General features: G+C 38.0%; 1 protein-coding gene across 3 annotated transcripts in view; it reads right to left on the bottom strand.

Moving 5' to 3' along the window:
• Nucleotides 1–13497, bottom strand: part of NLK (nemo like kinase) — a 125365-nt gene that overhangs the window by 56274 nt on the left and 55594 nt on the right. For all 3 annotated transcript variants that reach the window (XR_005885964.1, XM_041001642.1, XM_041001643.1), the window contains exons 2-3: nt 12578–12707; nt 1621–1676 (exon numbers count right to left, since the gene is read on the bottom strand). Coding sequence is in view for 2 of the 3 variants with exons in the window: in XM_041001642.1 (XP_040857576.1) it covers nt 1621–1676; nt 12578–12707 (186 nt within the window). In the remaining variant the exon portion in view is untranslated. The remainder of the gene's footprint in view (nt 1–1620; nt 1677–12577; nt 12708–13497) is intronic.

Below are 13497 nucleotides of genomic sequence, written 5' to 3' on the forward strand. Positions count from 1 at the left end.
CTAGAATGAAGGGTATGATGCAATAAGAATAATAATAAAGGGAATTTATTCTAACTTGAACGTTTTAGCAACTTCACTTCCAAAGAGGCAGAAACAGTACTACTATTCCAATGCAGGAATGCTTTCCAGTATGTGGGTTTCCTTTGCACTAATTAAAAGGATGAAAACGATCGCTTCTGGCCAGCAGCAGGAAAGAATTTTGCTGAATTACACAAGCTCTTTTCCTTTTCTTCAGAGAAGATTCAGTCATCTTCAGGAAGTCTATGGAATCACTAATGCCTTCTCCTTAGTCACTAACACACAGCTACGGTCGAGGCGAAAGTAACTTTTATAGGTCATCCACACTTTGGTTAATTTTTTACTTTTTAACATAGAATGAGTCAGCAGTATCTGGCCTGGCCACAGGAAACAGGTGTACAGACACTTATCTTCCAGCAGCTCGTCAAGAGACAGTCCTTTCTAGGACTGGAGAGGCCAAGTCCACTGAGCTTTACCGCAAAAAGGGGGTTAATTTCATCACCGATTAAGAAATCACCAAAGATTATATAGCATTCCATAATTTCTGATTTATCAGATCAAACATTCCAGGGGTGTGAATTGGTGACAATTATATCACCTTTTAAAGTTTCCCAATTTCTTAGCCAGCTTAGCTGTTTGCTTTCTCTCTGGAAAGCTCTTAATCGTTTTAAAATTCTATGAGAATTTAAAAAGTAAATACCTAAGATAGAATTACCTACCACTTGTATATAAGAATGAGATTTTCATTTATTTCAATGCTAAACCAGAAAAAGAACCTTATTATTATACTGGTTTCGGTTTTCAGTAAAAGTCCTGAAGTGTTCATGAAAAGCCTACAGCACAAGTGAATTATGCTAATATGAGCTCACCAAATTCAATGATTTAGGATTATCCATCCTTCCTTACAGTTTTACCAAACAAAGTGAACAACCGAAACTCACGACATTTTGCCTAGGAATGAGAGATGAGTTAGCCTATGTCTGAATATTTCTCATACACAGTCACAAGAGCTATTATCATGAAATATTTTATGAACCAAAATTTTTCAAATTCAATCTCAACATTTACTTTATGTGATCTTGGTCAATTTTCTTACCTTTTGTGTCTCAATTCCCTCTTCTGCAAAATGGGGATAATCACAATACCTGACCAGGAGGGTTGTTACAGTGACTAACAAACTGACATGAATGAAAAACTTAGAATTATACCTGGCATCTGATAAAGATTAAATAACTTATAGGTATTATCATCACCATCACCACTACAGCCACCATAACTGAATAGCACTTTCTGGATTTTACAACTTGGCTGTCTCACTGGTTTCACCCTTAAAATGGGTTTAGTAACAATGACTCTCATTTGCAAGTGTAGATATTAAATATCTGCCTAGGTGTCCTGTTCTGTTCATCACTTTTCAGAACCTGTTGATAACAGCTAAGCCAGATATTTAAATTTCAAAATTACCTCGTTCCAGATACTCAACCACTTCTGTAAGGATGAAATTTAATATACTTCAAGGCTTAAACCCCAGAAGGTGCTAGAATGAGTTAATAATCATCGTACTAAATTGTCCCCTTCTTTCATATCCCCTGGTTAGGATACATTTCTTCAAAATAGTCAATGTGTGGAGGTTGGAGTATGTCAAGGGCAGAGAGTACCTGAGAAAAGGGAGGAAAAAAGCCAAATTTAGAGAACTAAAAAAAGCAACAAAATTTGACATGAATTCAAATATATATTAACTCTTTAATGATGTAAAGCTTGGTCACAACTGCCAACCAATAAACTAAACTTAGCTGTCAAGAAGCTCAGTCCTAAACAGATATGCTTATATGTTTGTAAACTTAACATCTAAAAGATATCCAATCCAAACCAAAGTAGGAAAAACAACTGGATTATACCATGTGCTACCAAATTTCTTGTTGAGGAGGGTACTGTAAAAAAAAATCCCACTTATCTTCAACACTTAGTGTTGTTCCAAGCGTAAGAGGAGCTGTGACTATCACTCACTTCTTTGTTCCTCTTCTAAATACATGCTTACTATGTGTATCCCATCTGCCAGGTACTAGTGAAAAGCTATCAGGCTAAACTCATGAACAAAATAAATTAGTTCTGCTCTCATGACTACAAAAGAGAAACATGAAGCAAAGTTACATAAATATATAAAAATGGTATCCATTATTATGAAGAAAAAATGTAGTACTGGGGAGGAAAGCATTTTCCAAAGTATATTAAAATGTGAAAGCTGAACAATATCAAGACAATGAGGCAAATTCCAGAAACAGAAAAGCCAGGGCTCATGGAATGGAGTGGGAAGAGAGAAAAATAAATAAAGTAGAATAAAAAGGCTAGAAATAGATCACCTAAAATCTCTCGACAGCACATTATATATTTTGGATATCATTATAAGAACATGAAAAGAAGTCACTAGTTGGGGGAAGGAAGACTTAAAGGCATCTGAAGTTCAAGTTCTTTAATAAAAGGCAGCATACTACCAATGTAACTTCTACCATCAAAACTTAAGAGGCTAACTTTCCCTACCAACTGTCTAGCTATTCTTTTAAGGCTCACACACGACATCATACCCAACCTATGCTGCAAGTGAAGAACATGAAAGTTAAAGAACATGGAAAAAAACTAACAATATAAAAACTACCTGATAAAAGTTCAAACTTTTCCTTAGCTGTCATTTTTTTCTTATTTTGGAGAATTAAAAAAATTTTTACAGGAGAGTGTAAAGTAAAATTCACATAACCAATACATGGCTTTAGTTATTCACAATGTCCATTCTTCTTTCATCTATACCATATACTCTCTCATATAATTTTTTCCTGCTTTTTTTAAGAAATGTTTTTAATAATTTATTTGAGAGGTTGAGAAACAGAAACAGAAACAGAGAGACAGAAAGAGAACGCACATCCATTGGTTTATTCCCAAATGTGTATAAAAATTGGAGCAAGGAACTCAACACAGGTCTCCTGTACTTGAAGTATAATCACTACCGCCCAAGGCCTGCATTAGCAGGAAGCCGGAGTCACAGTGGGCTGACCACTTCAACATGGAACACACGTGCTTAATTGCTAGGCCAAATACCCATGTCTCTCCATGTAACTTTGACATGTATGTCAGATATTTCAGCCATATATAGTTAAATAAAGTTAAATATCTGTAGCAGATGATAAAAACTTAAGAAAATACAATTATCAAATCTAATTTAAAAATATTATTAACTATCTAGTACTCAAATTTTCAGTTTTCTTAATCAAAAATCACTTCAAGTAAGGAGTGTTAAAGATTACTACATTATTGTGATTTATCTATTTTGTTTCTTTCCCTTTTCCTCTTGAACTGACTTGTGGAAGGAACTTTACCCATCTTAATAATCATTCTTTTATTAGTCCAATACTGGCTTTCAGTTGTGAATTAGGATTTATTCTATTGAATTAAAACTTTTCTTTGGTGAAAAACTCTTCATTGACTTTTAAAAAGTCAGATATAGAGGTTCTCAAACAGTTAAATCAGGAATTTATATATATCTTATATAAATTAAAATGGTTACACTTAGAATTTTGGTTATAAACAATAAACAGATTTCCTAATTTCTCCAAATATTTTTTATCATATTAAAATAATTATTAAATTCTCATATCTTAAAAACTCCTATAATTAGTTTACCAACTCACATGAATATCTGACACTTGAGAAAGGCAGTTAGAATTAGTGTTTTACTTGACATCTTTTGGACTCTAAATTCCATCTGAACAACATACACCCTGCTTTGGGGAAAAACAGAATGCAATGAGTGACAGTGTCCATGAGCCAGAGCTACTTTACACTTCAAATCTCTCTCCTATAATTAGAGGTTATCTAGAGGAAAGTGACAACCACATATTTGGAACCTTGATGGAGAAGAATGAGGCTTTACTATTTCCTATCTGATGAGGCTGTTTTCTGTAGCAAAACTTGAAAAGACAGCACTTTTGTACGACATTTGTACTACAGCACTTAGCTGTGACTGCTAGCTTCCAAGTTATCATATTTTAAAATCTACCTGGATTTTTTTTAATGTCTGCTGGTTATCCTTGTACTCCTTCTACACTAAAACGCTTATCAGAGGATGGGATTCCAGCGTATCTAGTTGTCAAAAACAGTACTTAGCCCAGCAGAAAGGACGCAGGAATCAAAAAAGTAACTTAAATGAGAAACTGAGAACAAGGACTGTTCTGAACTCCTCACTTCATGCCTAACCCCTATTAAAAGCCAGAGTTTCTCTACAGTTACACTTTACTTAAATGAATCAACTTCTAATACATCAGCCTTTTGATTTAATAAGAACACATTTGTAAAGACTCAGACTTATAAAATAGTGTCCAAGTATCAGTAAATAAATCTCTTTTTATTTTTTGTTTATTTATTTTTTTAAAGACTTTTTAATTTTTATCAGAAAGATTTTTAGAGAATGAGTAACAGCCAGAACTGAGCCGATCTAAAGCCAGGAGCCTGGAGTTTCTTCCAGGTCTCCCGCACGGGTGCAGGGTCCCAAGGCTTTGGGCTGTCCTCAACTGCTTTTCCAGGCCACAAGCAGGGAGCTGGATGGGAAGTGGGGCAGCAGGGATTCAAACTGGCCCACCCGTGGGATTCCAGCACATGCAACGCAAGGATTTAGCTACCAGGCTATAGCACTGTGCCCAATAAATAAATCTTTTTTCTTTAAAAAAGAAGTGTTTAAAGTATTTCAAAATATTATCACTCTTCAAAGGATCTCAAAACTTCCTCTTAAGGAAGTAGACTTGACAAATTAAAGTTATATTCTTAGATGACCATCATTACCAAATAGTATCTCAGCATATCCTCAAATCTTTTAAGAATTTGACAAAAGGTCTTTATGTTAACTTTTTAGAATTTCAACCTTCATGATGTTAGAAGATTCACCATAAACTGACTAGGATGAAAAAAAAAATCTTAGTTTCAATCGGTGACAGCAGCCAAGTAGCAAATTGATATGAACCTCAATCCAAAATTTAAAGACAAGAACATGAAATGTACTTTCATGGAATATTTACTGACTTTCCTTCTCAATAGATAATAACTGTTAAAAGCAGGGAATAGATTATACTACTCATTTTTAAATAAAGCTATAATCAAATACACAAATCCTAAAATATAAGCTGGTGAGTTTTTACACTTTGAGTTAAGTCTTCAGAACATGACTTCTTTTAGTTACTGTTATACCTATAAAATTCACCCATGTTGCTCTGTGGATCGTTAGTGGTCCAATTCTCTTTACTGATGTGCAGTATGCCATTGTAAGAAAGGCATACACCATAATGAATTTGTCCAGAGTTCTACTGGCACACATTGTGTTTTTTCCTCATTTCCAGCTGTTAGGAATAAAGCAGCTATGAACACTATTTTTTGGTTGCTTAAGGTATTTGAAAGGCAAATTTTACAAAAAGGAGAGCTAGAAAGAAGGTCTTCCATCCACTGGTTCACTCCCCAAACGGTTGCAGTGTCTGGAGATGAGCTGATCTGAGGCAGGGAGCCAGGAGGTTCTTCAGGGTCTCCCATGTGGGTACAGGGTTTCAAGAACTCAGGCCATTCTCTGCTCTTTCCCAGGCTATAAGCAGCGAGCTAGATCAGAAGTGGAGCAGCTGAGATGCAAATCTGCACGTCTATGGGATGCAGTCCCAACCTTCTTACACCTATCTTCTGGTGAATTTGTGCATTCCTCTCCCTTTCCAAAAGATTTATTTATTTGAAAGGCAGAGTTACTAGAAAGACAAATAAACAGAGAATCAGAGATCTTCCATCTCCTGCTCCACTTTCTAAGTGGATGCAATGGTCTGGGCTGGACTAGGCTCAAGCAAGAAGGGTGGGACTATATATTGGTCTCCTATACTGGTGGCAGAAGCTAACTTCACACTGAAGAAGAACCTACCTCTACACTATTGGTTGCCTTTTTATACAAGAGTTAGTATTACCATTAGCTTTACTTAACAGCTAGTGATGAGTAATATATATGGCTGAACAGTATCCTGGCATTCAAAGACTACTGGTACCATCTTGGTGTAAGCCACTTTGAATCCAAAGGCCTCTTACTTGAATTAGGTCAGACTACGTAAAATGATCCTTCTTTGCTTCGTTCCACTCATCTATAGAGTACACCAGAGCTAAGATTAGCAAAGAGCAACGATACAGGACAGATTACTGAGGTTATCATTGTAGACCCTAATACATCATATTTTCCTATAATTTTTATTCACTTATATCACTCTTCAAATTGACTGCCTACTGCCTACTATTGCCTAAATAGAAGAAAAACCCCAAGACTTCCATTACAAGAATCCTAAGGCGGCAATAAAAGGGCTTTAGAGGACAAGCAAAAGACTAACGTGATCAAATATGAAGATTAAAAACAAAACGAAACAAAAGCGAGTCACTCCCTTCTATGCTGATCATCTGACAAAGACGAACGTGCAAGCACATTGGCATTAAGCAGGTTTTATGACAGGTCAGATTCTGTCTAGAAGCTAGTGACAAGTCTAAGCAACATTAATCTTTAAAAAAGTAAGTCCATTTCTGTTTCCCTGGGTTCTTGCATCGAGAACCTATCCTTTAAGACAGTGAAGCAGCTACTCAGATACGTGGACTTACATATAAATTCAGTCAGATCTCATGAAATCAATGAATGATACAATGACTTCGAAGGATCCTTTTAGAAGAAAATGCAAAGCCTCTTATGGCTTTGTAGCTATTCTATGAAAACATAAAAGCCACCCAAATTAAAATCTAACCTTCTTACAATGACCAGGTTAAGCTTTCTGAATACTATTTCAAACATGAGCTTCCTTTCTTCTCTTTGTGTTCAATCAGATCTATTTTCATTTTCAAAAAGGTTTGTCTTAAGATTTACCTTTCCTACGTTTCAAGTATCTTTGAGTGTTTAAATCCACAATAATTTTCTCTTCCTTAAAATGGTACTTGACCATAATCAGTAACTAGCAAAGCTTTAAAATTTATAAATACCTGTGCTTTAACCTGAGAGATTCCAATTTAGTAGGTCAGAGGTTAAGACCCACGAATCTGGGTTTTAAGGTTCCCCTGGTGATCCTAATGCATTTTGCAACCCATGCATACAACACAGTTTGCCTTGCATTAATGTTTAACCATTCAGGCAGTTCTCCCATAGTAACTTTATCACATTAGAAAATATCATTTAAAGTTCCTGAAGCTTCAGAAGGTAGAAGCTTCAGAGGGTAAGGTAATTTAGCATCAAAAATACATAGAATAAATGTTTACAGAATTAATGAATATTGGCTCTGGGGCCGAATAAATTTGCACTTCAATTTGTGCCACCCTAACTTTGGATAAGTTACTATTTTTTCCCCCCTAAACTTTATTTATTTTTATTGGAAAGTCAGATTTACAGAGAGCAGGAGAGACAGAAAGATCTGTCCACTGATACACTTCCCAAGTGGTTGCAACAGCCAGAGCACAGCTGATCCAAAGCCAGGAGCTTCTTCCTGGTCTCCCAGGTGGGTGCAGAGTCCCAAGACTTTGGGCTGTCTTCTACCACTTTCCCAGGGCACAAGCAGTGAGCTGGATGGGAACTGAATACCTCTATGGGATCCCAGTGCATTCAAGGACTTTATCCACTAGGCTACCACGCCAGGCCCATTATTTAGTTTTTAAGCCTCTGGCTGTTCCTCTGTAAAGAAGGATTAACAAGCCCTATCTGAAAAGACCTTTGTTTTAAAGTTGTCCATTTAAGAAACTGAGAGAGAGCGACATACCGAGTTCCCATGTACTGGTTCCTACCCTACATGTCCACAGCACCTTGAATTGGCCAGGCTGAAGAGTCTGGCAGCGGGTGGCAGGAACTTAACTACTTGACCATCACCTGCTGCCTTCCAAGGGCATGCAGTAGCACGAAGCTGGAATCAGGAACAGAGACTAGCATCCAAGCACTCTGATAAGGGAGATGGGCTAATGAATGGCATCTTACCCATTAGGTCAAACACCCACCCAACATGACTTTAAAGAGAGAAAAAAAAAAAAAAGGCAGGGAGGAAACTGGTGCCATGGTACGGTGGATGAAGCTATTGCCTGTAGTGCCAGCGTCCCACATGCATACCAGTTTGAGCCCTAGCTACTCTACTTTTGAGGCAGTTCCCAAGCATCAAAGCAGGAAAGGATGCAAAGCAGGGAAAGCAGTGAAGGACAGCCCAAGTGTTTGGGTCCCCGCCACCCACATGGAAGAAGCTTCTGGTTTGGCCTGGCCCAGTCCCAGCAACTATGGCCATCTGCGGAGTGAACTGGTAGATGGAAGATCTCAGTCTCTCCTTATTCTATCTTTAACTCTGTCTTTCAAATAAATAAATCTTTAAAAAAAACAATAACAATAACATATACCTCCTGACATACAGCAATACCTGTTAAATATCTGGTGTACCTCTTTCAAAAAGAATCTTTTTTAAGCATTTCTTTGGGTAGGGGAGATTCTCCACATGACCTAGCAATGCACTCTTTATACAGGATACAATTAATAAGCTTTTATTGCCCACTTCTGTTTAAGACAGACATTCCACACATAGCAGGAATGCTGGCCCTGGATGCTTTCGAGGGCAGATCTCAAGCACAGCAGAAATCAACCATGTATGAAATTGTGGTACCACATCACTTTCACCTCCAGCCATCTGCCTACTTTTGAACACCTCTACGGACATCACAGCTTTGTTAAATTGCTTTACTTTAGTAAGACAGAAGGACAGAGATTATCTACCTGATGATTCACTTCCCAAATGATCATAACAGCTGGAACTGGATAAGGCTGAAACCAGGGGCCAGCAACTCCATCCTGGTTTCCTACCTGGGTGACAGGACTTGAATACTTGGCCTGTCATCTGCTGCTTCCCAGGAGCATTAACAGAAAGCTGGCTTGGAAACATGGCAGTGGTGATTCAAACCAACACTCAAAGGAGAAATGAAGGTGTCCCAAATCATGGCTTAACCCACTATGCCATAATATTCACCCAGAGAAATTACTTTTAAAATGAAGCTCAGAAGCCCCAAACAATGGTTGTGTATGTGTGCTTTTTAGATTTTTAAAATGTTTCTATTATTTGAAAGGCAGACAGAGATTGAGACTTCCATTCACTGGTTCACTCTCAAATGCCTACAATGTCAGGATTAGGCCTCACCCAAGGAGTAGGATCCAATTCAGTTCTGCAGCCCGAGAGCCAGGGGCATCGTGTGCTGCCTCCTAGGATATGTGTGAGCAGGAAGCTGTCGTGCAAGCACACAAACTGAGACTTGAACAGGGACTGAGATGCAGCATAACAGATGCCCTGATTTAATTTCTACAGCAAGCTCTTACATGGCCACTCTGCAAAATGATAAATTTTAGAACTTATAGAAGTTAAGGCTCAAGATACATCATTTATGGCCCAGTGGTGTGGCCTAGCAGCTAAAGTCCCCCCCCCTTGAACACGCTGAGATCCCATATGGGCGCCGGTTCTAATCCTGGCAGCTCCACTTCCCAACCAGCTCCCTGCTTGTGGCCTGGGAAAGCAGTCGAGGACGGCCGAAAGCTTTGGGACCCTGCACCCATGTGGAAGACCTGGAAGAGTTCCTGGTTCCCAGCTTCGGATCGGCGTAGCATCGGCCGTTGCAGTCACTTGGGGAGTGAGTCATCAGATGGAAGATCTTTGTCTCTCTTCCTCTCTGTATATCTGACTTTGTAATGAAAATAAATAAATAAATAAATCTTTAAAAAAAAAAAAGCCACATCACTTAGGAAACAGTATAATTACAATTCAAATACAATTGTGACCCTACAGCCCAGCTCCTAAAAACATCAGAATTCGTTACGTGCTTTAAAGAATGATTTTCAAGAACTCAGGTAACTTCTTTCCTTACACTACTGACACTAGCTTTGTAGCTCACCTAAGATATTCTTATTGGAAACTCTGAAAAGATACATAAAGTCTGTGTTTTCTGATGGTGGGGTAGTACTATGGCGAAATCAAGAGGGAGCTGGTACTGTAGCATAGCAGGTGCAGCAGGTGAAGCTGATAGGTTCACATGAGTGCCAGTTCAAGTCCTAGCTGTTCCACTTCAGCTCTCCGCTAATGTACCTGGAAAGCAGCAGCAGATGGCCTGGGTGCCTGGGCCTCTGCCACCCACGTTAGAGACCAGGATGGAGTTCCTGGCTCCTGGCTTTGGACCAGGGAAGCCCGGCTCATTTTGGACATTTGGGGAGTGAACCAGTGTTAGTAGATGAAGATCTCGTTTTGTGTCTCTCTCTGCCTTTTAATTAAATAAATCCTTTTTTTAAGTAAAAGAATCAGAAAGTAAATTACTAAATAATGAGTATTAGCCTATTAGTTCAAATTGATTACTAAAAAAATGAGTACTAAACATCATTCTAAATTATATATCCAGAAATCTGAGGAACCAGTCATGAAAAAGCACCTTGAATAGTATTCTGAAACGTATTAAAACAAACATATTATGAGGCAATGAAAATAGATTAAAACACTAAAATATTCCTTGAAAAAATAAGATAGAGGGCCTGGCATGATAGCTCAATGGCTAAATCCTCACCTTGCAAGTGCTGGGGTCCCACACAGGTGCTACTTCGTGTCCCAGCTGCTCCATTTCCCATCTAGCTTTCTGCATAATGGCCTGGGAAAGCAGGAGAGGACGGCCCTAAGCCTTGGATCCTGTGCCCATGAGGGAGATCTGAAAGAAACTCCTGGCTTGACCAGTTCAGCTCCAGCAGTTGTGGCCATTTGGGGAATGGACCAGTAATGGAAAATCTTTCAGTCTCTTGTTCTTTCCATAAATCTGATCTGCCTTGTCAACAGTAATAAATAAATCTTCAAAGTAAAATTAAGGTAGAAGGCAGCACTGGGGCGCGTGGGTTAAGTTACAGCCTATGATGCTGGCATCCCGTAACAGATCACTCACTGGAGTCTGGCTGCTGCGCTTTCAATCCACCTCCCCAATAATGTGCACAGGAAGACAGTGGATGATGGCCCTGGTCCCTGCCATTCTGTGGGAGATCCTGATGGACTTCTAGGCACCTGGCTTCAGCTCGGCCCAGTCAAAACCACTATGGCCATTTGGGGAATGAACCAGCAGATGTTTTCTTTACCCCTCCTTTGCTGCCATTTTTTTTTTAAATAAATAAAGTAAGTCTTAAAAAATAAAAAAAGTAAAGGGATTCAAGAGGGGGTAATCATTCAAATGAAACATGTCAAATAAGTAACTTTAAGTGAACCTGTAGCAAGTTTGATATTGCTATTTTTTTTGTAAATCTTAACTCAAATTTTGACCAAACTTTCTAATCAGCAAACATTAAGAATTACAGGGAAAAAAAAAAAAAGAATTATAGGAAATTATTATTCTTACATAGGTTTTACAACAGCAACTAAAATAGCACAAAAGGATAACTATATGAAAAATGTAAGCTTTTCTTTTCACATAAAATTGAAAAAAAAACAGTCCAATGACTACAGCCTCCAGGTAAACGTTGCATGTCAAACTTTTCATTCCGGATTATTTAAGATCTCTCTCAAAAGGCAGAATGAACCTATTTTTCACAAGTAACCATCTCTGTAAACCCGATCTTAAACTAACCAGGATATCTTAGTTTTTTTTTTTAGATGCATGATACTGTTCCATACGCTCTGGGACTACCTGTCCCTCCTTCTCATATCCCTCCCCCCGTAGGGTTATCATTTTTATAAGAGAAATTATTTCCCACATATTTAATCTAAACTCTGATTATTACAGTATAAAATATTTAAAGTCAGGAACCATAATTATTTCTACTTACATCACTTATATTATGTTTTATTTTTGTGTTAAATGTTAGTATTACTCCTCAGTTAATACCAACATTTGCTTTGCCTCAATTAATCCTTAACTGTCAATCAGCTAATCTTGGAATCCCTTAAACTTGTTAATTGCTCAATCATAGACAAAGTCAAATTTGTGTCAGGCTTCTAACTCCCTTAATAACAACCACCCTGTCTTTTTTCAACCAATTCTGCCTAAAAACACATGTTCCTTTGCTATGAATTTTAAGCATATTTAGTTACTAATAATTTAGTCATTCAGATTGATAAAGAAGGGGCACACTCTTTAGAGTCCAATCTGAAATTCAGTAGGTTCAGTATTTCCTAATTTGGAGATTGGGCCCTGTGCAAGTCATACAATTCTTGGTATAATTTTCAAACCTCTAAATTTGTTATAAAATGAGTTCCTCAAGCGATTGCAGTATGTCATCAAGGTTGAAAACCAATTATTTTTGTACAAAAACTGGAAAGTTATTGAGACATAGAGAATATATACAAAAGAAAGCAAAATACTAAATGATCACCTTTAAGAATGTATGCACTGAAAGTCTCTTCTATAGTTTCACTGGTGGGCTTATTTCTGTTCATAGAGTTTGGCACAAATTTTACTTGCCTGTTTCCTTTACAACTTTTCTGCTATTTATACTTCAATGTATTATGCTTAGAAAAATTTTTCTCCAAACACCAATTTCACTTACATTATCATGTTTAAAAAAACACAACATCTTCAATTCCCGGAAGACTCTTTTGCAAGAGACCAGATTCTGGAAGACGTTGGGCATCTTTTTGAGTGCTACTCTCTTTCCATCTCTTGGATCTGTTACTGACCTACAGAAACAATATTTGGGGAAGGAAAGAAAAAAGAAGACAAATTAATTTCAAATCTTGTCCTCTAATATTTCAGATTATGACAAATTCCTAGTTTAAAAAGCACTCAACATTAAGTCCACTTTTTAATGCCTAAGGTGTCAATGAGAGGAAAGGAAGAAAAGAATACATGTTTGTAATCAAAGAGCAGAGTTAGGAACCCAGCTCATTTGCAATGTTTTTTAAAAATGCCCTTGTGTAGATTTCTATAAACACCCATTCGAAGTGGTTGTTTAACATACCTCAGGAGGTATTAGTGGTGACAACATTTGAGGATGGTAAGAGGAGAACAAACGGTACAGAAAATTAACAATTAAGACCAAATTACTTTCATGCTTTATTTTAGGAACCATATTCAAATTGAGAGAGGTCCAACACAACTTCAATATTTACGCTTCATATATAAATAAATACGTTAGAATACGGACTTGAGTACCATAAGCAGCTGAGCAAGGCTCCCTCCTCAGAAGTCTGGACAGGGCCCGGTGTGATACCCTTGTAGCTAAAGGTCTCACCTTGCACATGATGGAATCCCATATGGGCGCCAGTCCTAATCCCGACAGCCCTGCTTCCCATTCAGTTCCCTGCTTGCGTCCTGGGAAAGCAGTCGATGATGGCCGAAAGCTTTGGGGCCCTGCACCTGGAAGAGGCTCTTGGCTCCTGGCTTCTGACTGGCTCAGCTCCAATTATTGCAGCCACTTGGGGAGTGAATCAATGGATGGAAGATGTTTTTTTCTGTCTCTCTTTCCCA

The sequence above is a fragment of the Ochotona curzoniae genome, unplaced genomic scaffold (genome assembly GCF_017591425.1).
Source record: "Ochotona curzoniae isolate NIBS_2020 unplaced genomic scaffold, NIBS_Ocur_1.0 scaffold_2453, whole genome shotgun sequence".
Lineage (NCBI taxonomy): Eukaryota > Metazoa > Chordata > Mammalia > Lagomorpha > Ochotonidae > Ochotona > Ochotona curzoniae.